Source organism: Gavialis gangeticus, unplaced genomic scaffold (assembly GCF_001723915.1).
Source record: "Gavialis gangeticus isolate Ggan-Ray unplaced genomic scaffold, GavGan_comp1, whole genome shotgun sequence".
Lineage (NCBI taxonomy): Eukaryota > Metazoa > Chordata > Crocodylia > Gavialidae > Gavialis > Gavialis gangeticus.
The window spans coordinates 17,841,380-17,868,687 of NW_017729011.1; the positions used below are offsets into that span (position 1 = coordinate 17,841,380).

Sequence of the window (27,308 nt, forward strand, 5' to 3'; positions counted from 1 at the left end):
CAAAAAAAAAAAAAGTGAGGGGCAAGGATTTTTGTGGGTGATATCTTTTATTGGATCAGTTGCATTGCTGGGATGGACTGTAGACAAGGTTTTGAATGCAATGTGTTCTTTTCAGGTCATTTTGTCTAAGTCTATTCCAACCATTCACTTGGTCCAATGAAGGATATTACCCACAAAAATCCTTGCCTCCACAGCAGGGGTTGTCAGCCAGGGGTACACGTACCAGGGGTCCATGTCCAGCTGCCGGGGGTACACTGACCCAAGGTTGAAAACCCCTGCTTTACTATCAGGAGATTACTACAATTAATTCAAACCTGTGTGAAGGCAGCTAGTAATTTAACAGATCTATGTTTCAGAAAAAAACAATGTGATCTATTTGCATATGTAATTGTTGCCTCATATAATACATGATCTGTTTTTTGTTCATTTAGGTAATGCATTCTTCAGCTTTGCTAGCCAAGTTTGCAATACTTCTATCTGAGAAAAGCTCTTCTTTTCCTGAAGCTCATTTCTATTAGAAGCACATTTTTGTTAGAAGAGTGCAAAAAAAAAATGCAGTGTGCACATGACTGTGGAATTAGTATCTGCTCTGCAGAAAAAACCTTCAGAACACTGCTGCCTAGTTTAGTCCTTGCCAAATTCACAACAAGCACAAACAAGTACAGGAGAAAAAACCAAGAAAGCAAATTAAATGTCAAAGCATATTGCAAGAGAGTTTTATCCTTAATTTGAGTTGCTCTTAAACTTAAAGCGAACCATATTCCAGCAGCTTTTCAATATAGATATATAAAACAAACAACCTTCCATCCCAAGTTTAGGGACATGCTTAACAAGCAGAAAACAGATATTAGCACAAAAGAAGAAAAAGAATCAGCGGACTTAAAATTACAAGTCTAAGTACTTATTAATAAAGACTATAACCCACTGACAAACAATTTCCGGCATGTGCTTTCCTGAGAAATATATGAAAACAACAAGCATCAAGCTTGAGTTCATACTAATTATACTCTTCAGAGAAAATGTAGCTTACTCTTTAGCCGCACAATGCTGTAACTGTACACATGCTTTATCCATAATGTGATGCTATAAAGGGAGCTGCCTCCTAGTTAACCTTCAAACGTTGCCCATTTATGAACAAACTTTAAATATACGATCTGTTCATACCCAAAGGACTTTTTATATTTTGACATTTTTCTTTGAATTCAAGGATGATCTTTTTCATGAGCTCGTCAACAGCAGCATTGGATGGTGCACAAACCAGAACACGATTTCGTTTGATCTTGGCATTCATATTTTGAGCTGGATTCTCCTTCTCAGACTTCTGTGGGTTAATTAACAAAGAAATCAAAACATGTTGTTGAGTCTAGCCTTTTCATTTCAAATGACCGACCAGTTGCACTTCTCTTAATCTGGTTGGCTTACTCAGAAAGACACTTCATTTCCAGTGTTGTAGCTAGCATCCAATGAAAACCTCATAGCCTCTTATGCTGTAACAAAGAGCTTTAAGTGAAAGAATTACATTTCCTAATGGCTACAACAACAAGTATCTCATCATTACAGTAATAATTGCATTTACTATGCTAGATTATGGACTTGTTTTTGCTTTTTCTTTTGGGCAAGCAAAACCAAGTACCCAAGGTGATTATAGTTCCATACTGCATACCTCATTTAAGATACGGAACAGCAGTCCAACAATAGTTTTTGATTTTCCTGTACCAGGTGGTCCATGAATCAGGCAAATTCTAGGAAGGCCTGGGTGCTGCTTCACCATCGCATAAGCTGTTTCAATAGCTTTCTTCTGATCTTCATTGTATTCTTTATAGTATGATGTCTACACGGGAAGAAAAAAAGGAACACTGCATTACCAAATGAAATAATTTTCAGGTGTTTCTCCTCATGTCTTCAGGATGGAGAGCCTCAAGGGTACACAAGTTTTTGAGTCTGGGTTTGCTTTCTGTATACAAATGCCTGATCTGGAAGCTGCAAGGAGAAGATTGTTTCCTCTCAAACCTATATTCCAGGTTACTTTTTTTTAAAACCAGTATTTCTCCACAGAAGAGTAGACAACTGAATGCTTCTTTGAGAGAGATACTAATACAATACTGCACTTTAAGTCATAACAATAAAGTCACCTGAACACATGTTCAACCTCTTTTATCTGTACCCCAAACTCAATGCCAACAAGCCAAGACAGAGTTTGAAACTGAAAGATGTTTTTTCAAACCTCACTCAGTTTTCCAATACCACATTCAGTCAGGCCCTAACCTTTTATCTGACTTTTCTAAATTAAAATGCAAGAAGCCTGATAAAATAAAAGGTACAGATTGGCCTACGTTTCACACTGTCACTAGCATTACTATTTAACTTGTAGAGGACTTACAGTTCTCTCGGAAGCTGTGGTCAAATCTCTTGGACAGAAGTCATTATAATTTGGATGTATGATGGCTTTAGCAAGAGGACTCCTACCCAACAGTAGCAGACCTCTGAACTTTCGTTGTGTAGTAACTAGAGAGCTGACCACTTCACATTTCACCTGCTGATTTATGTAGGATGACAAATTGCCTCGTGTTTGGACAAAAAGACGACAAACAACATGCTGCTCATTTTGACCTGTACAAAGAAAGGAGGAAAGAAATTATCGTAACAGTAAAAGGATTAATTCAAAGTACACTGGGCTGTTAGGACCAGATGCTGCTTGATGTAAGAATACCAACAAGCAAGTCAACTGTGATCCTTTACCTCCATTGCTTTACTTTGTTTGGCAAGCAATAACATATTCTACTCTTCTACTATTGATTTTTCAGTTGTAATGGTTACATTTCCTTTCAAACAGCTGACTTCTGAAACTCCATGCTCATCTTCTAGAAGATGCTTAGCATTAACCAGCTGAGTTCATGGGAGTTATGGGCATTCAGCATCTTGTAGGTCTGGTCCCCCAAGTGCACATAGACCTTACTCACCATTAAGTTTTGGCTTTAAAGCAACTTTACCCTAGAAGTTTTGGAGATTTGCTGTAACAAGCTTATAAAAACTACACAGGAGACGTGTGGGTTTGACTCCTGGCCTGTTACAGCTGTTGTAGCTGTAACTGGGAAAAACCATTTAACTTCTGTTTGGAGGAGGAGTGTGTTTAATTCAACACTTTCAGTCAACTAACAACAGAGCTGGATCATTCCAAAAGGAATCCCATTTTTATCACAGTAGCTAAAAACACGCCACTATGAAAAGACGAAAACTTAGGTGTTAAAATATTATAAGGCACACTATTAGAGAGAGGAACTGTTTTCTAGTGATTCCACAGACATTTAGGAATAGTATCTGGAAGAAATTTGCAATGTCTAAATAAACCAATACCACCAATAACAAAAAACAGCCATTCTGAAGTTTGAAACTACAAACCTAGATGGAAGGTCTGATCAAATACCCACAGTGATGCTTGAATAAATGTTACAAACTATTCAGCTCAGAAACCATTTCAATTTTAAAAGGGAACTCAATTTGCTATTCAGTCAACTAGATAACAAGTTTGGAGCAGAAGCTCTTGCTAAAATGGAATGCCAGAAAATAATGCCAAAAAGTTAAACCTGCACCAAGAATGGACTCTGTGAAACATGTTGCTGGAAGAAATAAAATGACTTCACATCTCCTTCTGCAAAATGCAGATGTTCATTTCCCAAAGGACTAATAATGCTGCACCTTCTCTTAACCAAGCTTGCTTACCTCGTTCCGTGAAATGGGTACGGGAGAAGCGGGTCACGTGACCAACATGACGCACAGGACGGCAATCCTTCTCGCTTTCCTCTGCCAAGGGGTTTTGCTTTTCATGCACAACCAGAAAAATCAAATCTTCCTCCTTTGGATGAAGCTGCTTGACGAGATCCCTTTCCCGAATGTAAACTACCAGGAATAATGTAAAAATTCAAGTAACAGCCATCTGCATGTGGACGACCTCGGAATTTTTAATTTATTGTGTGCACTTATGAATTATGCACTTACTAAGTGTTAAAGCACTAAAATTATTTGAGACCAGACTACATAGAAAGCATGATCTGCCCAACCCCAAGGGAATCACAAGCCACAAAAAGGAATCAACGCAAGGAGTATAATTTAATTCTTGATTCCCAATCCTCAGTTTCAAATGCGTGAAACCAAAGCAAGACAAATTATTTCATTCCTTCTTCTTAAGAAACCTGTTAACAAAACAAAATTCTAAGTAGACAAAATCCAACATATTCAATATTCAAAAAACCAACCATTACAGTGAATCATTTTGAAGCATATAAAGATATGTTTTGCCATATATTTTCAGACTTAGGGGAATAGTTTACAATATATATTTAAAAATCAACAATACTCTCTCATAAATTTGGGGTTTTGCATATTCAAAGTTAGCTCATAAAGCAAGAACAAAAGCTTTTGCCATCTGCCACTGGAAAGGTTCATTTTTCCTGGCAATTTCTTTCTAGACATTTATACCCACGCTCACTATATGTGAATAGGTATCAGGCCTGGCTCATTGCTTCAGCATGAATCAAGGCTTGAGGTGTGCATCTCTTCCACCTTTTTCTACTCCTCTAACTTGTAATTCATTAAGGCATAATAACATTGTTCTTTTTCATCTCCCAAAGTAGCAAGGCTTCATAAATATTCTTACCTGTAAATTCAGCTTGATTCAAGTCAGCAGAGAACTTTTTTAAATGCAAATGATAAGCATTCTTCTCTTTAGCCTTCTGATTTTCTTGCCATTCTTGTGCCAGCTATACACAAAATGGAAAAAAAAAGGAGCAGAAACTTAGCTTTTTCGCCTTTGCAAGTCACCTCGAAGGTGCATTGAATTGCTCTGCTGGAGTGAGTGGGAGAGGAGGTGATGCAGGAAACAAAGCAAAAAAAGACCCTCATTTTCTTGATCACTGAAGTGTTCTACAGTATTTTAGATCTTCAAACTTCTTCCTACAGAAATGTACAAACGTTCTAAGATTTTCTTTTAAATCGTAATAGCGTAGCATTCTTAGAAATTGAGTTAAGAGGACATGCAACATATAGTTGTCCCAAACTTCTCTATATTTGATGAATAACAGCCCATTATAAAAGACAAAAAGTTGGGGCGGGGGGAGGGGAAAGGAGGAAATAGTTTAAAGGCGAAACAGGTAAATTACTTACCGTTTCAAAGGCATTTAGCATCATCAAGGGGAAAAATGTGTCAAAATAGTCATTGTATCCTTGGAACTTGACAGGAACAGATGCCATGATTGCCTGAAGGAGGTTATTTGGAGGTCCAAAACTGCCAAAGTTGGCAAATATTTCATAATTCCATTTCAGGACTTCTTTAACAAAAATAGTAGGATCACGCTGCACAGTGACAAGGGTATTTGACCGTGGGAAGTAAGAGACCCGTTTTTCTTGCCCTACACAAGTCTGAGATGCAAGCCAACCCTGGAAATTTGAAACAGCTTTGGTCTGCATGTTCTGGGCCCGGAGAACATTGCTGGAATTCTGGGGCCGAAGAATACTGTTCAAACTTGGAGTCTTGAACACCCGATTCTCTGATGATACAGCTTTTGGATTCATTGGCTTGGATGCTGCAGGTTTTACTGCATTCGATTTGTTTTTTGAAACCAGGGGAAGTCTTGAACTATTTTCAAGATCCTTACTGAGACTGGCATTCCGCGAAGAAGAGTTTGAGTTGAAAATTTTGGTAGTAGGAGGTTTGGCAATCTTTGGTGGCAGAGGCTTGACAAAGAGATGATCTGATGAATCAGTAAGAGAATGCTTACTACAATACTCCCCTGTTTTTTCCACCTTCTCTATACAGTCTTTGTACTTACACATCACAATATTGGAAGGATCATTCTGCAACAGGCTTTCAGCAGCATTTACTTCCATCTCTAGTGGCTCTTTACTAGGAAGTATAATAATGTTTTCCAGTTGGGAACACATTTCCATATCCACAGGATCTGACTGAGTTAAAAATAAGTCATCGTCATCATTTTCATTCAATTTAAACATGTTCTCTTTTAAATTTGCCTCCTGACACTGAGGTGGTAACAAGGAGGTGGCCTTGACAATGCAGTCTTTTTCTGCGGATTCACTTTTGCCCTCTGCAGTTAAAGGGGAAGGAAAATATGGCAAAGCAGGAATTGCTGTATTGTTGCCTTCTGTTTTAGAGGTGGACTCTGCAGAGGCAGGCATTTTAAACATAGGTACAGGCTGCACTTCCTCTCTCTCAGATGAGCAACTTTTCCTCATCTGTATTTTGTCCCGGGTAGAAAGACAACCAACCAGCTCAGCTGTTCTTTGACTGGTTCTTGAAGCAGAAGCCAAGTCAAAAGCTGTAGGTTGCTGTATAGCAGCCGTCGGGTCTGCCCTTTTAACTATTCTTTTGCTTCTACTCCCAGAACTTCCAACCCGATTTCTCTCTCTGCCCTCTTGTTTGGGCCTTGTCTGCCTTAAAAACTGCAGATCTTGGGAAGCCAGCATTTTTTTATTATTTTTGACACGAAGATTCTGGGGATCAATTAATATAGTTTTTTGTTTCTGTGGAACCGTAACTGCTCCAGCAACTCTGCCATAGTTACGCAGTTCGGCCATACTCTCTAAAGACCGCTGAGATAACTCAAAAGCTTTGCGGGGTGCCTTTTTCAAACCAAGTTTTTCTGCAGCTGACGTTGGTTTAGGACACTGGCGAACTTTCTTTGGAGGAACTACGGCAGGGGTTGACCTGCAGGGTTCAGTATTTTTACAACGGGCCTGAGGCAATTTTTTGCTTTGTGTAGTTTTAAGATTCATTTTTCTAGGACTCCTGCAAGCTGCTCTTGCCACTTTGGATTTTGCTAAACTTTTACTTGGACTTGCACTGCCTTTTTTAACAGCCAGCTTCTTAGCTAATGATGTTTTTGATGTAGATGTTCTGAGTTCTGTCAGGCTTGTTTTTTTTATACCATGTTTAGCAACAGGACGCGTGTAAGAACTCTCCACTTGATCTGCTGCATTTCTCTTTATAGCAGGTTCCTGACTAGTTAACTCGGATTTTATTTCAGCTATACTAACTTTCTTCTGATAAAAAACAGAACTTATCTGCTTTTCAGCATCCTTGGCTGCTTGTTCAATGACATCATCGCTGATGTAATCTGTATCATAGCCCCATTCATTTGTCTCATCTTCCAACTGTAAATTATTTGAAGAAGAGCTGCTTGCTGAAGGCATCTGCTCACGGACTTGATTCACGTTTTTGTCATCCATCTGAGAATCTTGCCAAACTGAAAAGACATCATCTTCAGTTTCAAATTCAAAATACTGAGATTCATATTCCTCGTATGGCAATGGGGAGCTATGACTCTTCATCTGTTCTTTCTTACTCACACCATCAGAAACACAGGCAGATGTTAAAGGCTGCTTTTCTGGACATATGCTCTCATCTATTTTTCCAGTTTGTTTCTCAATAACTATTTTTTTTTCATCATCAGAAGATGAATCTGAAATGATAATGACTTGATTGTTGGGACAATCTGTATCAAATGAGGTCTCATTACTTGGGCCATTAGACGATCTAACAGCACCTTTTACTTTCCTCATTATGTCAGGCAGACAATGCTGTGGTAAGATTTCTTGGCTCGAATCAAGAGAAAAGTTGACACTTTTGGTATAGGCAGCTAAAGATAGTTTGTGAAGGTCTCTATCGAGCTGAGAGTCTGTTAAGGTCCTAGATCCAGAAATCCTATTCGCTAAATCACATGCAATCACTTCTGTACTCTCGTTTTTTCTCTCCAAAACCCCTTCTCTTTTAAAATACCTGGAAATTGTTAATGGCCTCTCTTCTGATTCTCTCTTAATCGAGTGTGGACTGATTTGAGGGGTATTACTAGGCCTCCCCCCTTCACCACTAGATATAGGTGGAATACTAACACCCACTGAAATTGCATCCATGTGTAGTTTGCTCACAATTTGTTCTTTGCAGGCATCTTGCCTTGGATGTAAATTGCCAAAATTAGACTGCTCTTGGTCTGAAGACTCTGCATTCAAGTCTTTATTTAACAGACACTTTGACAAAGAACTTGATCTTCCTGCATGGGATATCTTTTTTGGCAAGTTACCTATAATCGCTGTACATGGAATATGGTTATCATCATCACCACCCACTTCATTTTTAGGCAAATTAACCTCTTTTTTAAAGAAACTTGAAAACTCTAGTTGTGCATTATTTTTTTCTTGCTTAGCAGAGAGAGAATTGATCTCAACAATACCATCCAGGCATCTGCCCTCCTGACTTTCAGGGCCTTTTGGAGTATGACAACTAATCGGCATTTCACCTTCACACGCAACATTCACTCCCAGATCTTTGCTACGATCTTCTTTTGCATGCACGCTCTCAGGACGAGACTGTGGTTGGTCTGCTCCTGAATTTGGCGCATCATTTGCTTTGTTTTTCTTCAAATGTGGTGATGACTTCATTAACTGCAATAATTTTGTGGCCAAATCACCTTTCTGTACATTGGTTTTCAAATTGCTGAGTTTATTGTCATCTACCTTAAAACTTGAGCAGGCATTAAGGGAGAGACTGACATCTTTTTCATTTGAGTTGCAAATGACTTCAGAAGTAATACAAGGCTGAGCAGTCAGACACGCTGGCAACCTGGCTCCTGTTTTACAATTGGCTTCCAACACCCCACAGCTTTTTAAATCAGAACAGTGGAGATCTGGGCTGCACACCTGATTAAGTAAGGTACTATTCTTGGCATAGTTCTCTACTTGGGGGTTATTTTCATTTTTCTGGATATCCCTGTATTTGTCTGTTGTTACAAAGCTAGTTTGACCTTCATGCTCCACAGCTGACCCACTGAGTTCTTTTTTAACATTTGTCAAAAAGCAGTCGGTAGTTGCATAGGAATTGTAGGCAGATGGTATTTTATATTCCTCTTCCCAAGCATCTCCTCTTCTCGGGGAAGGACTCTGGGGACATACTTCATCTCTCCTACATGCTGAAGAAAATGATGGGCTGAAGTCATCCTTGGGATGTGTCTTCATTTTACATCTGTCATCAGATTTCCCTTTCTCTTGCTTCATAGGAACAGCAGATGAAGTTGTACAGATTAAGCTGTTCTCCAAAAGGAATGAAGAACTTGTGGATTTGTCCTTTATACTTTTTATTACCTGCTTTAAACAGGTTTGTAATTCTTGGGTTTCCCGGCTGCTCAGGTGCCAACCCAGAGAGATGTTTCCACGGAGAAGCAGATTTAGTTTGTCTAGGTATTGCTTGCAAAGAGTTTGCTGTCCTATTTGGTATCCTTCTCGAAGAAGGCTGCGTATCAACTGAACACATGCATACTGCACTGAGTTAAAAGACTGAGAGGATATTGCTGGTGTTTTTTCACCATGCCGCATAAATGCTACATTTGGGAGTTTAGAACATTTCACCATTGCTTCCACCCACTCTTGTGAGCTAATCCACAACAAATGCAGACACTTCTTATTTCTATGTAGCTCAATAATCGACACTAAAATCAGGATGAAAAATTCAGAGACTTTGTCACACTGCTGAACTCTTTCATTGAGAACGGCTTTGATTTCTGAGCAGAGATGGTGAATGACCTCTACAATGTAGGCTACTCCCAAGTCCTTGAGATCCATAAGTGATTGAACAAAAGGGATGAACCACAAAAATGTACTATTATGGACTCGCATATCTTGGCCAATATCAGACTGAAGCACATTGGCCAATGTCTGCATATCTTCATACATATTGGGGCAATAATCTGGACAAATGGCAGTCTTCCATCCAGCATCCTGGGAAGGAAAAAAAATTGAAAGCCTTAGCATGAAGCACTGCATCATTTGTCTTGCTTTGCTATATCTTAATTTTTTTTTTTTAAACCAAAAGGTAACTTTCTTCCACAAAGGTTTGCAAATAATTTGCAGGCACAATGACTTGGCACAATATTTCTGTTCAACCTTAAAATCAATTACTAATAATATGTCCATGGCATATAGGATACCACAATGAAGTTCTAATCCTAAAGTGTAACCTACAAAAATGCTTCCCTAAGTCCCAAAGCACTAATCACTATGCTGATATGATCCTGCAGCTCCCACATGGTCAAATGAACTACATTTAAATGGATTAGAGACTTTCTACTATACATATGAGAGAACATTCATGACCTAAAAAGAAACTAATTCATTGAGATGCACGTTGCTTCTATCAGAAACAGTAAAGAATGTATACGTTACCTATTGATCCATACAATCATAAGACAAAACACTTATAGTTGATGGCATCCTTTAATATGCCCCAGGTATGGAGTATTGAAATATTAAAACAATATATTTTTACATCTACAAAGCATTTGTAAAGGGTTAAAATATTTTCAAGTACAAACACTTGCCTCCTAGTCCCCTTGCCAATTTTTCCATATTATTAAACAAAGGCCTAATTGGATTAAAACATGCCTCTCCTGCAACAGCCAGCTGAAAGATAGAGGAAATGACTGACTATCCAAGATAAACAGTGAAAATCACTACAAAAAACTGATGTTAAAAGCATAAAATTCCAAACAAAGTCTGTTTCAGTTAGTTTCCTTAGACCACATTTGTAAAATAAATGTAACTTAAATTAAATGACTAATTCACAAAATATCCAAGAAAAGAAAGATGTGCCTTTTATACCTTTTTGGGCTTTTCCGTGTTGTAATTATAGACAATTTGGCTACAAGTAACCATATCCTCCCCGTACTCTGACTCCGGTTCAGTTTTGGGTCTAAAAAGAAATACAAGTTTTCTCAAACCATGTACAAATTACTCACGACTCGCGTAACATGAGACTGGACAGGATAAAAAAATCTGCTTCCTCAAACATAATGTTTTACTACTACGTGATAGAAATGATAAAGTGTTTTGGGGAAAATATTTCAAAAAGGATAATGTTTCTTTAGCCTATGCATAAAAGAAAGGTGCCTACTTGTAGAGAACCCTTATTATTTAGTTGCAGACTTGACTGACAAGCACCAAGAAGAAACACAATACCCAATAACTTTGATTTAGGCACAAAAACATCATTAGCCCAACTAATATACGAGCACAAAATCCATTATACAGCACAATAATTATTTGCATATAACAGTTTTTAAATAACACCTCAGGGTACCACAGCACCCTGGCTGAGAATCCCTGGTCTAATGTATAGCTACACAAATGTCCCTCAAGCCACACTTGTGTGTGTCAAACAGTCAATCTGTTAACACTAAACCTTCCAAGGAAAGCAACGGATACCCAATATCTTGAAATATTTCCCTTCAGAAATTTAAGACACAACGTTATCTTTCCAAGTATATTTCTGGTGATTATATTTTATCGTCATTTTGAATGGTAACACACTCAGAAAAAAAAATAAAACTCTTTTTTTAGATACTCTGTAAGACGCATGTGAGAACCATCCAAAAGATTTAACATGAGGTCCACCAGTTAATTAGCAGTCATCTAAAATTACGATAAAAGCTGGAGTTATAACATCCTATTTACAATGCTGTCAACTCTCAAAATTTTATCACGTTTCATTTAGCTCCTTGCCATTTTCCCCCCAACAAGTTTTAGAGCATTAGTGACAAGATGAAGAGATCAGATCGCCACTTCAATGTTATCTGAGTACTGTAATGGGTTATAAGTCCGTACTTTTAAAAACTTGAACTGACCTCCTAGAGCTATTGCGTATATTTTGTATTTCGTTGTTGTAGCTCACATTGTTGATTATAGTTTGAAAAGCCTGGACTGGATCAATCAGTTGACCCCACACTTTAGAACCAAGTTGATCCAAAATCACCATGAAACAGTGCAGCGCTGGCCAGAAGGGATCAGCATTATCATCTGAAATGTAACAATTTAAGATCAAGAAAAGCGGAGATGCAACCATCTTGGATATTTCTAAAGTCTGCAAAAGACGAAGTGAATTTATTTCTGTTTCTCAGCTTTTGTTAAACGTTACAACAAAAGTAAATTACAAAAATAGTCTAAAAATATTTCAGTCTAAAAATGCCTTTTCTGGTTAAACAAGATGAGGGAAGACTTAAAAATGCTTTCTTTGAAAACACAAACGCTTCTATTTTCTGAGACCTGCCCTAGATTCCCTCCTACAAGGGGAAATTATTTGGGGAAAAGGGTGTGTAAGTTATGTGAATGACAACTTTTAATACTTCCCATCTCCATAAAGGCATATCATGCCTAATTTTTTCTTCATAGTAAGTTTTTTTGTTTTTTTTTTTTATTGCTAATATATTTGGGATTGGGTATATGATATATTATTAGGATTACCTACTGGGTCCTTATATACTCAAGGAATGAGAGCTGGATCTGAAAAAGAGCTGTCTTTATTTTGCCTTTTCCTACCCAGGAAAAAAGCGGCTGCACCTGAAGACAACCTTCCTTTTCCTGCAGTTCTCTTCTGGCAGCCACTTTGCTTCTCTGTTGTAACTGCCTTCCCTACCTACTGGTTACTGTCAGTACTATGAAGATGCTGCTTCCTACCCTTGGTCTAGAAGAAGTGAATACGTACCATTTAACTCCAAACCTTGCTTCATGTACAGTAATTGGGTTGGAGTTTAACATTTACAAAGATAAAGAGATCTGGTAAAATTGCATGTTGTTTTAAGCACTACCATGCAGAACACAGGAACCAGCCTAATAGACTTGTTAACTTATTTGTTCAATGCACATTTTCAGACCTGTGCACTTGAAAAATCATCACGAAAACTAACTAGGATGATTCAGATTCAAAGATCTCTAGAGTACATTAAGGGGTGGGGAGGCGTGGAATCAGAGTTGGTGCATTAGGGGATGACCTCACACTCAGAGGAGCCAGCACAGATTCTTGTTCTCGACAATCTATTCTAGATTAAAGAAGCTGTCAAGGTTAGAACAACTGACACGCATTTTTAACAAACTCCAGAACAATGTGAAGCCAAAGTGGAAACTTACTCAATTTTAGACCTCAAGAGCCAAATCACATAACAGATGAAAAAAAAGGTATAGCTCTTTCCCAAGTGAAAATGATCCAGTAAGAACCACACGTCTGCCCTCACCCACACTTAACATAGGCCTCCTCATATTCCCAAAGGGCACCTTTTCTCCAATCTTCAAAGGTCCTCTGAGATTCGCTCTTTTATATTTGCCTCAAAATATATGCAAATATTGTTTTTATGTCACGGGAGGAACAACATATCAGTCTTAGAAGCTCTCTCTTTGGCATTACACTACTGAAAATTTGTTCAACTAGTAAATTCTTTAGAGAATGATATCACACCCAGAAGATGACTATCATTCTCTATTTTTAATCTTTATTTATCATTGCCTCAGCAGTTACCATCTGTTTGTTTCTCCATGGTGTGAAGTATAGACTGCATGAAATCATTCTGCTTGTCGGGGCCCAGCAACAAAGAATCCATCGCTTGTTCTTCCAGCACTGTTAGTAACATACAGATACCTGCAATGAAAGCAATCTGTCTTTATATTTTGGGTCAAAATTGTTTGTTTTAAGTTTGGTCAAACTAAGTATTGCTTTCCAAAACCCACTACAAGGAAACTGCTGGGTGATCAAAATCAAAAGAATTGGAAAGTAATGGTTTTAAACAGACTACTCTGGAGTATCCAGTATAAACAAATTTCAACTTTATCCATCTGCCATCCAAATGCATCATATTTACTTCAAGAACTCTGACTCCACTCCCATTGAAGGACTCCAAGCAAAGTCAACTCCAGGTATGTCTACATGTGACACTACGTCACCGTAGCAACGTGCTATGGCAGAGGCGGGCAGTTATTTTGAGTGGAGGGCCGCTTACTGAGTTTTGGCAAGCCATCGAGGGCCACATGACAGGCAGCCAGGGCCAGATAAATATTAATTTTCTAAATTGTTTAGGGGCCCCACGGGCTGGATAGAATGGCCTGGTGGGCCACATCTGGCCTGTGGGCCGCATTTTGCCTGCCCCTGTGCTATGGTGACGTAGCATCTTCAAGCATCTACACATGACCAGCAGCTATGTCACTGTAGTGATGTGCTCCCCTGGTATAGCACACCATGACAGTGAAGTACCTGCTAAAAATAGCCATGTGTCGTGCATATGGCGCAGTATGGGCTGCTACTGTGCCATGACTTAGTACTTCCTTTCTAAAGAACTAAATCACAGCACAGTAACAATGTTGTCATAGTGACACTTGTAGATGCACCCCATGACTTCGACAACCTACTTTTCCAAATCATAATCATGGTGAAAATGTGCGAATTACTTGAATTAACTCCTACCAACTGTTTAATGTCTAGATATTATCTAAAATCTCTGGGTTCAATGACTAAAGGTTCAAATCCTGCAAGAACTGGCTATAGACATAATTCAACTGCCTAGTGCTCAAAAACAATACCAGAAAACCAGTGGAGAAAGACCATCGCTTTCTGCAAAAGTACATAAACAAATTTGGTCAGGTTCAGAAAGCCTGTCTGAAATCTTAGAGGAGATTTAGGGGCAGAAACTTTCTACTAAGGAGCCTTTAAAAAGAAGAAAACTTCCATCCTGGGAGAAAGGATCAGACTCTCAACAGTGGCAACAGTTGGGTAATACATTCTGCATCACCCAACTCCAGTGTCTGGGATAAGGGAGTCCCCCAGATCAAATAGGAGAAACTTAAACTGGTCAAGAAAGAAGGAGGGTTTTTTTCTCATTTCCTCTGATCCTATGAGTAAATAAATTAAACAAACTTCTCCCCTACTTGTTTTTACCAGGTAGTCACAAATCTCAGAGGATTCCCTTTCAACTGTCGCACCTAGTTAGACTTGTAAGAAGTAGTATCTTGGAAGACAAGGGATACGTGAACCTGGAGGCCCAGTAAAAAGTAGGGTGAAACAGGGGATTCTTCTCAGAGAAATGAACATGTAGGCCTGTCACTTGGGAAAAAAAAAAGGAGGTCATCTAGTACAGCTCCCTACTCAAAGCAGGACCATCCCCAACTAGATCCTCCCAAAGCTTTGCCTAAACTTCCCTTGCTGCAAGTTGAGACTGTGGCTCCTTGTTCTGTTACCTGCCACCACCAAGAACAGCCCAGCTCCATCCTCTTCTGAAACCCCCTTCAGGTAGTTGAAGGCTATTAAATCCCCCCTCCCTCTTCTCTTCTCTAGACTAAATAAGCCCAGTTCCCTCAGCCTGTCATCATAAGTCATGTGCCCCAGCCCCCCCACGGCATAGCTCTTTTCTGAGCAGAACTCACCTAACCAGTAGTTCTTGTAGTTGGCAGAATCATACAAATGGGATGGAAGAAGAATGAGCTTTCCTTTCTCTATCACTGAAGAACAATAAATATCAGGACTATCAAAAAGCCCCAGCTCAATGACTTTAAACAAACAAGTCAACACTTCTTGCAAATCATAGTAATCATCCCTGTCAACCTTCCCCAAATTTCTTGCCATCAGGATGGCCCACCGACGAATCTACAAATTAAAAAACAAACAAACAACATATTACTAGAAGGAACAAATAGTTATGTCATAGCTGCAGGGTTGACAATCATTTCTGATCTCAGGTTGTAAAATATACTTTGTATTGATGGCAAGTTCTTAAAAAATGAGTATCAAAGCTATTGTCCCAATCTTGCTGTGCTCAAGTAAGTACACAATCCATTGACTTCCTTGGGGATGAGGTAAGAGAGGACATTTTGCTTCCCAACTTGGAAGAGACATAATCATTAGGCCTGTGCAAAAGCTGCAAGTACTCACTTTGGATTTGGCCAATTCAGAAAGACAGCGACTCGATTCGGAAATCCAAATCACTGTCCCAAATCGATTCAGCCGAATCAGATCCGAAGACTTGGCGCCGCTTCAGAGATTCACCCATAAACTAAACAGGCAGCAGTCTTCACCATGCTGGACACAGCTGCCTCCAGCTGGTAAGTCTGTTGTGGCGGGCAGAGAGGGGAGGGAAGGATTGGGGCTAGGGCTGGAACAAGCAGCTCAGCTGGCATAGGGGGTGCAAGACTCAGAGGGGTGCAGAATGCAGGTGCGGCAATGCTTGAAGCAGGGGCTATGCCCTGCTGCCATTTGCCCAGCCACAGCAGGGGCAGGTGCAATGCAAGCATGGCTCGCTCCAGGCGGAAGGGGCAAGCAGCAGCAGGGCAGTCTCCACTCCCAAAGCTGCTGCACCCGCATCCCGCACCCCCGTCCCCCAGCTGGGCAAGCAGTGGCAGGGCAGAGCCCCCACTCTCAGTGCTGAAGTGTGCGTGGGAGTGCTGAGAGCAGGGGCTATGACCTGCTATCACTTGCCCATCTTCCGCCCAAAGCGAGCCGCACCTTCATCATGGTCCCCCCAGCTGGGCAAGTGGCAGCAAGGCATAGCCCCTGCTCCGAGCACTGTCACACCCGCATCCCAAGCTGTGCTCCCCCCAGGCTGGGCAGCTTGTCCCAGCCCCAAACCTCCCTCCCCCACACCACAACAGACTTACGAGCTGGAGGCAGCTGTGTCCAGTGTGGTGAGGACTGCTGCCCTGTTTAGTCTATGGCCGAATCTCTGAAGCAGCGCCAAATCTTTTCCGAATTCATTTGGAGGCTTCCGATTCAATTTGGACCTTTTAATTGGTCTCCCAATTTGATTTTGGAAATTCGGTCGCTGAACTGGGCCGAATCAAATCAGCTACTGAAGCTTCGCACAGCCCTAATTATCATCAGTTGTTCATGGCACCAGACCCCATTTGTACTAGGTCGCAAAACCTGCATGTTCCGGGGGCTCTAGATCACCAACACTGCGCAAGTCTTTACTCCTGCTATTAATCTACCAGAAAGATCCAGGCAGATCTAGCCCTTCAGTTGCACTGTAGGCTTCACACAAGCAGTTCCATGCAATAGTTTCAATTACCTTATAGTATCCATATGATGTTAAAGAAGCGAGCAAATTCTGAAGCAATTAAAATCTTAGGTCTTCTTCTGACAATGCGATGCTATTTGACCTACAAACACTGAAATTTTGGTAATGCTTTCCATTGTTCAAATCACTCAATATTTTGAACCCCAATACATCTGTGGCCACAAAAGTTAACACTTTTTCATATTTTCTTAAGGGACTGGGTTCAAAAATCAGAAAGGCCTCTGCTTTCTACTGCTGTGTAATTTGAACACTGTGAGAATATTACTGAATTGTGACTATTATCTCAATTTTTTCTCATGGCAAACTGAAGCATCGAAGTCAGTTTGGGTAGCTTTAATATGATTTTTCATCAAGTGATTTTTCAATGTTCTGTTGTTGTTATTAGTCCTTTGAAGATGACCATGACATCACTTTTTGGTTTGGTTTCTGTGAACACATGAATGGCTGATCAGGCCAATTTGTGCTTTGAACCGTTCCTGGCACACTGAGCAAGAGATGCTGCTTTGGGTTGCTTGATCAACAGTGGACATGCTGCTGTTGTGAGATCTGCACTGTTTGTGCTTCTGCTCTACGTCAGCAGTTCTTCTCTGCTCAGCTAAATGGTAGCTTGAGTATGGAGGAGGCTTCCCCTGGTGGAACAATTATGAGCAAGATCTTCCCAGGACTTCAGGTCAATGCTGAAATGTTTAAGGGATGACTTGAGGGAGTCCTTGAAGCATTTCCTCTGACCTCCTTGAGAGTGCTTTCCCTTCTTTAGCTCACCATAAAAGATCTTTGGCAGTTGCTCATTTGACATCATGGCGACATGACCTGCCCATCTCAACTGTGAATTCATCAGAGTGCGGATGCTTGGCATGCCTGCCTGAGTAAGAACCTCAGTGTCTGGGACCTTGTCTTACCATCTTATCCTCATTAGTTTCATCAGACAGCCCATGTGAAAGGGGTTCAGCTTCGTGGCATGGCATCTGCACCCCTCCCATATTTTGCATGCATAAGCAGGACTGGCAACACAATGGCTTTGCAGACCTTCAGTTTTGTTTGTTGATTAATGCTTCTGCGCTCCCACACTTCTGCACATAATCAGCTGAAAGCCACACTTGCCTTAGCAATTCTTGCACTGGTTTCATCATTGATATGAACTGCACATGATGGTGTACTACCAAGATAGGTGAATTTGTCTATTGTCTGGAGGGTTTGGCCATTTATTGTGATGGTAGGCTCTATGCAAGACTTTCCTGGTGTATCACTTCTGTCTTAGTGTTGCTTGCAAGACCAAAGTTGTCACAAGCTGAAGAGAAATGGTCCATACTCCACTGCATATCAGAGTCAGATTTGGCATTCAGGGAACAGTCAAACAGAAGATCATGGTCACTTCCTGTAACTTTGTCTTCACCTGTAGTCTCCTCAAATTGAAGAGTTTGCCATCAGTCCGGTAACTGATATCAATCCCAGTGTCAGTCACAAAAGGCATCTGTAAGCATGGCAGAGAACATCATACTGAAGAGAGTTCGGGCCAACACGCAGCCCTGCTTAACTCCATTGGTGACTGGGAATGGCTCATAACACTCAAGATGGTTCAAGTGACTTTTTTAATGTTCTAACATAATACTAATATGCAACATTTTCTTTTCCTTTTTTTTTTTTTTTTTTTTTTTGAGAACATCTACTTTTAGTCATGGACAGCATGCCTGGGAACATAAACCTAATGATCCACTTGTTCTACAACCCCACTCCTAATGCTTCCATGGGTTATTTATACAAGAAGTGTTTGAACTTCAGAATAGCAGACTCACTGCTCTTGCCAAAAAGTAAAGTAGACCAGAACAGCATCGAAACCAACAAAAGAGGTGCCCCAATAAAAGCTCAAATGCATTAATAATCTTGTTTTTAAGAATAATAACTCACCACTTCATTGGGGTGTACCAAGAGTAGATAAATCCCTGGATGTTTCTCAAAGACCTGAAAGGAGCTGTTAGCTTGCTCCATTTTACAGAGAGCCTCAACACACAGCTCACCTAAACAAGCAAAGACATGGGTAGGTTAAAGGTAGTACTGGGTAGTATTACACTGAAGTACAAAAAAAAAAACAAAAAAAACACAAGCAGAATTATATTAGCACTTAGGAAAAATTACCATTATGTTAATACAGTGACTAACAACTATTTTCACTTCCTGCATTAATGGCAATATTGGGTTCTTGCAAGGGTGCACCTTGGGATACTCACCGATGCGCTTATGTAGTAGCAAATATGGATATTTCAGTATTTCTAGAAGAGGTACTCGCAGGTTGTTCTCAAAATCTGGGCCAGTATAACCAGACAGCTGTGTTTCCCCATTCTCGTCTACTATAAACAATTCATCGTCCTCTTCAATTTCTTCCTTCATGGACTTCTCCATGTGGGCAATAAGACGGGAGGTTTCCATCTCCCACAGTGTCTGTTCAGGGGAAAATAATCAGACACCTGTGTGTACTGAGATGGAGGATGTTTGACATCACACATGGAGACCGAGAACAGATTTTAAGAACCATTAATTTTGTTCTGAGAAGCTACTTTTCAGGCAGCATGAAAATAACTAGAGATGGACAAGCAACTCAGCACAGATCATGTATAACATTTTCAATTTGGCATTAAGATTAATCATTAATCAAACTAACTTCAATAGTGCTGAAAACACTGCCGTTGCATAAACATTTGTGAATAATGTTAAAAATTACATAATTTTCAGCAGGTGATCGATAATAATGTTTTTTCATACAAGTGTAGAAGGAACTGGTTTATACACATACTGTGAATATTATAGAGCATGGAACACTAGTTTTAAGGTCCAAATTTGTGGTGATTTAACGTTTTGTGATCAAAACCAAGTCAGTGGGAGAGAGAAAAGCAACATGTGCCAAATGTTGTTTCTACTTGGAAAACACATCAAATTATTAAAATATAGAAATGGAACTTAATTTCAAATTTTCTAACAGGTAACAAGTACTATTTTTTACTGTAAGGTAAATTCTATTTTTAAAAACATTGAGATAACTGAAATTAGGCATAATCCACGAAGCTTTAGGTTTAGCTAGCAAATAATATACATAGGATTACAAAAGATTCAAAACTCAAATTGGATTATGAATCTATTTTGGTGTCATAAGAGCAACATCACAAGACTGCATAATCAAGCCTCTTAAACTTAAGTGAAGCAGAAAAGGGTAGAAGAAAGATGGAAGGCTAAAAACAAAAATAGGCTGAATGATGGAGAAAGAGGACCAGAGAGGAAGTTTGAGTTTGTTTGGTTTCTTTTCAGCTTTGAGGTCATGGAGAGATGAATAGAGCCAGTTTCATTCTTCATGTTTGCATTCACCACATTTCCACTGTTTTTTTCACTTGTGTATCTGAATTGATAAAATAGGCACCACTCTGGGCAACCTCTCTCTTTATACGAAAATAGAATTAATGGCCAGAGAAAAAACTCCTTCACAAAAATTCACTTCTGTCACTCAGGCCTAACCACTTTGAGATTCTCGGCACTTCAAAAATAACTCAATACAGGGCGTTATTTAGTAAAGAAAGGGCAATAGGAGTCACATTTCTTAATTACCTCATGCAAGGAAGGCACTTCATCCCTTGCCTTGTGGTATTCAACCACACACTCCAGGCAGTAACAAAGATCATCGCTGGCTGCTGCAAGATCTTCAGGGGGCAACCGTTTGGAAGCATAGTTGCTCAGGAAGTCAGTGGTGCAGGAAGCACCGGGCGTACACCAACGACATATGCTCATTCTACAGATACATGTGCAGAAAAGCAAAAAAAGGAGTTAGTAACTTTAAGTCTACAAGTAACAACATCCAATTTCAGTGAGGTGTCTCACCTGCTAAGGGAAGCTACAGATTCCTGTAATCCTCTGTTGTAACTGACATGAGTTAAACGCATTATAACCAAGATTGTCAAATACAAGGGCCTGAGTTTACGCATCTAAATCCATATGCAAACCCCTAAAATAAGCATGGTCTCATGCTTCAAGCTTTTGAACACTTGCAACTCCCACTGACATATGCAAGAGAATGAAAAGCTTAAATATTAAAAGGGAAATTACCTACTAAGAAAATGATCTAAGTATTATAATTCTTGCCTATAGTTAACAAGGGCATGAAAATTCACATTGCATGAAACAAAAAATCTCCCAAACTGTGAGCCATAACAGACTTATGAACTCCTAATGTATACACAATGCAAGTATACGTAATATCAGAATAGCTTACAAAAACTGATTTTCTCTCACCTCCCTAATGTTTTCAAAGGTAACAAAGCCCCACTGTTTAAAAATGAAAAGGATTTCAAAGGTATAAAGAGAAAATAATTTGTGTCGACTAATGACCATCAAGATTAAATAAGCAAATATCATAAGCCACCATCACAAATAGCTACCACCACTCTCAGTTTCCCATCTAACAGCAAAACAATGTAAACCAAATGCTACCATTTTGAAAAAACTAACGATAGGGGAAGATGATTTAGAATAGTTATGTATACAACTTGCAGGTTCATCTCTATTTGTGTAATTGCATTTGTTCAACATAAAAGACGGTATTAGTATCAGCTTTTATTAGTGTTAAACAGACATGCTATACCAATTTTGAAGCTTCTGGTATCTTAATCATTCTGTCTGCTTACCAGTTAAGACAGTAATCTAATTTATTAGCATCACTTTCCAAAAGGTACCTGCTTATTGAGAAAGGGCATGTGTTTCTAGGGGTGGGGGAAACTTACAGCTGTTTAAGCAATGAAGAACTGATGCTTCAAGAGAGTTCATCATTTGACTGAAAACATCCCTGATCTGAAGCAGTATTATACCACTTCACAAATCTGTAGAAGTGTAAACATATAAATGGAGTAGAAGGTAAATAATTTAGGTCTTGAGAAAATACTAAGTATGTTACTGCCTATAACTGGTCTTAGTTATGATAAATCTCTAATAATTAAAACTTACGAGCCTGTTGTAAAACCAAGTGAGGAACAATTTGATGCCATACCATGATCGCTGGCACACAGAAAGAAGCTGCTGGTGAACAGGCACTAAATGGTCTAAATAGTAGTGGCTGTGAAACAGATTCCAGCAAATCCTAGAAAAATCAACAAGGATGCTATGAAAGTTTATTAATAAACTAATATATGGCAGAGTTTTTAACCAACTGACATCAAAGTACCTATTCCATTACTTGAATAAAACCAAGATTCTCCCAAATTGGCAATCTTTGTCAGCATTCCTACATATTTTTTACAAAGTGACAATGTTTCTAAAAAATTCAGAGGCCAGATGCTGACATAATCTACCTCACCAGCTATTCCAATATATCATTTGGTTAACACCTATTATTAAACATACATCTATAGACTATTGCTGAGTCAGCATACAACCCTTCCATCACAATATACACAAGCTATATTTATCAATGAGCAGACCTTTCTTATCAGTTTTACTTCACTTTGAAAGAGACCAGTTCTGCTATAATGTTGCTTGCCTATCTATTGCAGTGCAATATAGAAGTTAAATTGTCAATTGAAGGCTCTTACAGTTTCCAGGAACCCCCAAGGTCCTTGCACAGGTTTATAAGCTATGGGTGATGGGCCATTATTTGTCCATAAAGAACTTGTCTGGGGTGTGAAGAAATATAGCATCTGGACACAGGGGAGATGTACATCACATTCACGTAAATTTAAAACTACAAAATCTTTCCCAATATTTTTATTACAACTAATTACAATAGATGCTACACAGACCTTACTGTATATATAAATGCAAAGAAAAGGTAGGATACAAGAATTCCTCTAAAATCTGTGTATCACAGCTAAAAAGTATGGGGATATCTGTATTACTTTTTCTAAATTAAGGTGCAGGTGTGCCACCCTTGTCTACATCTGGAAACACCTCACCTGTCAAGTAGTCTACTGACATTCACAACAGTATTTCAAAGTGGCTGGATAGGCTGAGTACCAGCCTTGCACAATTTGGCTTCATCCCTGGTTTGCTGCATGCAGTACTATTAAGCTTAAAGAAACAGCACAGTGAGTATATATAGAGAGCCTTCAGTCACTGTCAGCCAGCTGATCAGATTGACTGACAGAGAGGAAGCACACGGGCTCCATGTCCAAAGCATGATAGGAGTTATACATGTAATGACTTCATAATACTCTGAATAACTATAGAAACCAATTAGATTCTAATGACTACATAAAAACAATCACAAGTTACCAGAGAGATAACCATGCAGCTGTACCCTAGTTCATTATTTTGGTATACATACCAATTAGTTATCCTCTCACTGTTAAGCCTCCCTATCTTCCTGAAAAAAAATATCGCTTATGATATTCCACATGATCTGCAAGGGCCTTGAAACTCCCTGTTCGTTATATTTTTGGCAGTCCAACTAAGGCTGGTACTACCTTATCTTCAATATTTATCTCCTTCTAGGAAGGGCAAGATGAAAGAAGGGTTTTGCTAAAACCTTAGCAGGACAGTCAGGGGCATGGGGCCTCTAGTCCAGTGGTTCTCAACCTTTTTTGTACCAAGACCCATTTGTCAACATTGATGGCCAGTCCCAACCCAGTACCTCTCACTCCCAATTTGCTGCCCCTGCCCCTCCCAGGCACCAGGCCCCCAGTGTGTGGGGCAGGGGGTGAGTGTGGGGGACATGGTGGGGTGTGTGTGGAGACTGGGAGGCCCCAGGCAGCCCCTTGCAGGCTGGAACTCTGCCAGGCCACAACAGAAAAGCCATGGTTTCCCACATTTTTCTCCTTTAAAGGGGAATCCATTTTTAAAGTTTGTTGATCCAGTTTTAAAGTCTGTTCGTAACCTACTGTAATCTATCCAAATTATTGAGTGAACACAGATGAGAGACTGCAGCAGATGGTACTATTTGGAAGCATGGTCTGCTGCTAAAATTGTCCCACCTTCTCCTGTGTGCTAGGCTGCTCCCATCTTTGTGGACATTTCTGGGTAATCAACAGCTGTGTATCTACCGCCAAGATAAAGTGAGCAGACCAAGGACCCCAAATAATGGCCCCCACAGGGAAGTATTCTTGCCCTGACTCCCAATATTTATATAAGCAATATGCCCACTACCTCTTCAAGCAAATGTGTATATGCCAATGACACTAACTACACAGGCAAAGACCTTCAAAGAGACTGAAGACACACTAACATTAAACCTCTCAATAATGGCAGGATATTTCTGCAAGTGGAGGCTATAACCAAATACAACTAAGTCCCTCATCTCAGCATTTCACCTCAGCAACCACAAAGCACAAGCTCATCTCAATGTCGCATTTTGCAGAGAAAAGTTACATGACACTCAACCATGCCTTAACCTTTGATAATCATCTTTGAAAAATAGCTGTGAGGATACAGTCCAATAAACATAGTGCAAAAACTTGTCGGAATGGGCTGCAGGAGTACTTTGCACCCATGCAATGGCACCAGTCTTTTCAATGGCCAATTCGTGTGAACCTGTTTAGGCTGCTAGCTCTCTTACCAAATGTGTGGATGTCCAATTAAAGTTTGCAATGCTTGCTGTCACCAGAACCCTGAAATCTATACCAATTCAATGATTACCCATGCTGGCCAATACTGCTCCTCCAGACACTTGCTGCAACAAAGGTACATACAAAGAGGTTGCCCATGTGAATGACAACCCAGACCTCCCCATCCATAGAGATTTAAAGAACCTCCCAGCTCACCACTTGGTCTCCTGGAAATCTCTGCGGACAGGTGTACAAGCCTTTGTAGGACACGACAGTGCAGAAACTTGGAGGAAAGCATGGAATGAAACCACCACTTAGAATAAACATCTAATTTCCAACCCAACAATAAAGCCTCCTGGTTTTGACCTGCGAAAAACATGGAAGACTCTAAATCGGACGTCAACCGAGTATGGCTGCTGCAGTCACCTGATGCACAGATGGTGTACTATGAGTGCTGCAGACTGTGACTGCGACAATCCTGATCAAACCATGGACATAACAGTCTGCCCTCTATACAAATTTGACAGAGACACTGCAGAGAAACACACCCTTTCCTCAAGAGCTTTAGACTGGTTATCTAACCTTAAACTGGACTTGTAATTGTTGCTCCAAGGCAGCCATATGAAAGAAGAATGAGAGACTATGGTCCTATAAATATATATGTTAGGAGTCTAATTATCTTAAATAAATTTAGAAGATCATATGATGCTTTTCACTTGATAATGGTCATAACAGTAACCAAATTATGCCTGAAACTAATTCAAGGCCAATCTACGCTATAAGGCAAAAACTGGAAATCCCTTTACAGCTTGTTTTGACTTTGCAACTTTAACAAGACTTGGTATCTCCATTAACTGAATGCATACCGAGGCAAAATCACTGACATTTTAACCACAAAGATAAACAGCCCAGAGGTGTGACCAGGCAAGAAAAACAGCGCTCCTCGATGCTGTCTTTTGTTGAAGCTTCCTGTTTTGACTAGAGGTAACAGTGAAGCCCAGCATGGCCAACACGGCCATCAGGAAAACACAAGGTCTGAGGTAGAACAAGAGCCTTTAGGAGAATCACCCAGATACAAGAGGAAACAAGGAGAGTTTCATGTCTCAAAAACTAGTTTGAAAAACAATGGGCAACTGGGGTTAAACAACAAGCCTCAGCCCTAAGTACAGTCAGAGCAGAACAGCAGCAGAGACGAACACAAGCCAACTACAGGTACTCCTCACTTAACATTGCCCTGGTTAACATTGTTTCATTATTACATCACTGATTTATTAGACAGCACACTCATTTCAAGTCGCGCAACGTTCGGTTATAACGTTGTTTGGCCACCGCTTGCTAGTAGGCAACTACTGTGATGTCACTGGATTCGCTTAACATCGTTTTGCTTAAAGTCGCATTTTTCAAGAACATAACTACAGCATTAAGCGAGGAGCATCTGTACCTCTCTCTACTCATAGGGAGGGGTGAAATCCTTAGTCTTGTTCACTGCATGTCCGAGTCTCACAGGCACATCACAGAATGTGGCACTTGTCATCTAGCGTCCCAGATACTCCCGGAAGTACTAGGTGGGTCAAACAAGCCAGGAACTATGCTCCAAAATAAACTCACAGGAAAAAGTATGAAGGCCAGAGATGCGTGAACACTGGTTGAAGCCTATTAGTGCCAGGACAAGCAGACGCTCTGGGACCGCACAACCCTAGGAACAGACAAAACATCTCCAGAGGACAACACAGGGCAGAGAAATTCAAAACTACTGGTCGGTATAAAACCTGGTCTACAGGCAGACAGTGGCTTTAGGGCTCGTGACATCCCTACATTTAGTGCCAACTTCAGGTAAAAACTGCCCCCTTCTTGAACAATCTTGCCCCACCTTTAACTAGCCAGCCTAGTCTACTGCTCTCCTGCCTCTCAAAACCTCCCGTTTACTCCTCTCCCTGGCCCACAGCCTTCCTCCATCCCCCCAGGTGCACAGCAGGGCTCTTCCCTTTGAGGCTCAGCCTGCCACCAGGCCTCTCATCTTCCCTCTGGCACTCAGCCTGCCTCAGCTTTCCCCTCAGGCCCAGGACTGCTGGGTACCCCCACAAGCCTCCAGCAAGCGAGATACGAAAGGAGCCCTGCCTCCGCACATGTCCCCAGGCAGAGAGTGGCTGGTCCTGAACTGCCCTGCGTGCACAGTCTTGGCACACTTGCCCCAGCCTGGGCTTTCCTCATGAACTGCAGAGAAATGAACTGTAAGGAAATTAAATTGCAAGAAATTTTGCAGGAAAACTAAATTGCAAGACAATTAAATTGCAAGAAATTTTGCAGGAAAATTAAATTGAAAACTTGTGAGAAATTTAAATTACAAGACAAGGTGAAGGGGAAGCGTGCAGTGGCGCGAGTGGGTAATTCGCTTGCAATTCGCTCTAATTAAAGCACGGTATCCTGCCAGGAGCACGTCGCTGGAGGTGAAGGAGCCGGTGCGGGCGGGGCCCGCGGAGCTGCCCCGCGCGGGATTCAAACCGCGGCAGCGCCGGCCCGAGACGACCCCCATCCATCCCATCCCCACGGGAGGCGGAGCGGGGCCGGGCTGCGTGTCCGCCCCACCCCCAGGAGTGCGGCCGGGTGGTGGGGCGAGCTCACCTCCTCCCGCCGTGGCGCTACCCCGCCGCTATGGCCCGGCCGCCACCGCCACCGCAATTCCCCTCACGCCACCCGCGCTGCCCTCGCCCCGCCCCTGCGCCCTCACTTCCGGCCCCGCAGGCGGAAGCGAGTTTGTTGTCCTCTCGGACCCCCGCCCCCTGCAGGAAGGTGTCACGTGGCGCTGACGTTACGCGGAGCGGAGGTTGAAGCAGAGCGAGCGCAACCTCTTCTTAAAGGGCCAGCCGCACGCTGGGGATCGGGGCTGGACTATAACTGCATTAGGTTTATG

At 40.8% G+C, this 27,308-nt stretch overlaps 1 protein-coding gene across 1 annotated transcript in view; it reads right to left on the reverse strand.

Moving 5' to 3' along the window:
• The window catches only part of SETX (senataxin), a 46,933-nt gene extending 19,851 nt beyond the window's left edge, over positions 1-27,082 (reverse strand). Inside the window, exons 1-14 of the mRNA XM_019510710.1 lie at positions 27,020-27,082; positions 20,478-20,658; positions 19,112-19,322; positions 18,792-18,901; positions 15,241-15,460; positions 13,346-13,465; positions 11,682-11,853; positions 10,660-10,750; positions 5,161-9,780; positions 4,655-4,757; positions 3,721-3,897; positions 2,381-2,610; positions 1,664-1,831; positions 1,165-1,321 (exon numbers count right to left, since the gene is read on the reverse strand). Of these exons, the coding sequence (XP_019366255.1) occupies positions 1,165-1,321; positions 1,664-1,831; positions 2,381-2,610; positions 3,721-3,897; positions 4,655-4,757; positions 5,161-9,780; positions 10,660-10,750; positions 11,682-11,853; positions 13,346-13,465; positions 15,241-15,460; positions 18,792-18,901; positions 19,112-19,322; positions 20,478-20,657 (6,559 nt within the window). The 5' untranslated portion in view covers position 20,658; positions 27,020-27,082. The remainder of the gene's footprint in view (positions 1-1,164; positions 1,322-1,663; positions 1,832-2,380; positions 2,611-3,720; positions 3,898-4,654; positions 4,758-5,160; positions 9,781-10,659; positions 10,751-11,681; positions 11,854-13,345; positions 13,466-15,240; positions 15,461-18,791; positions 18,902-19,111; positions 19,323-20,477; positions 20,659-27,019) is intronic.
• Between the last annotated feature and the right edge of the window lie 226 nt (positions 27,083-27,308).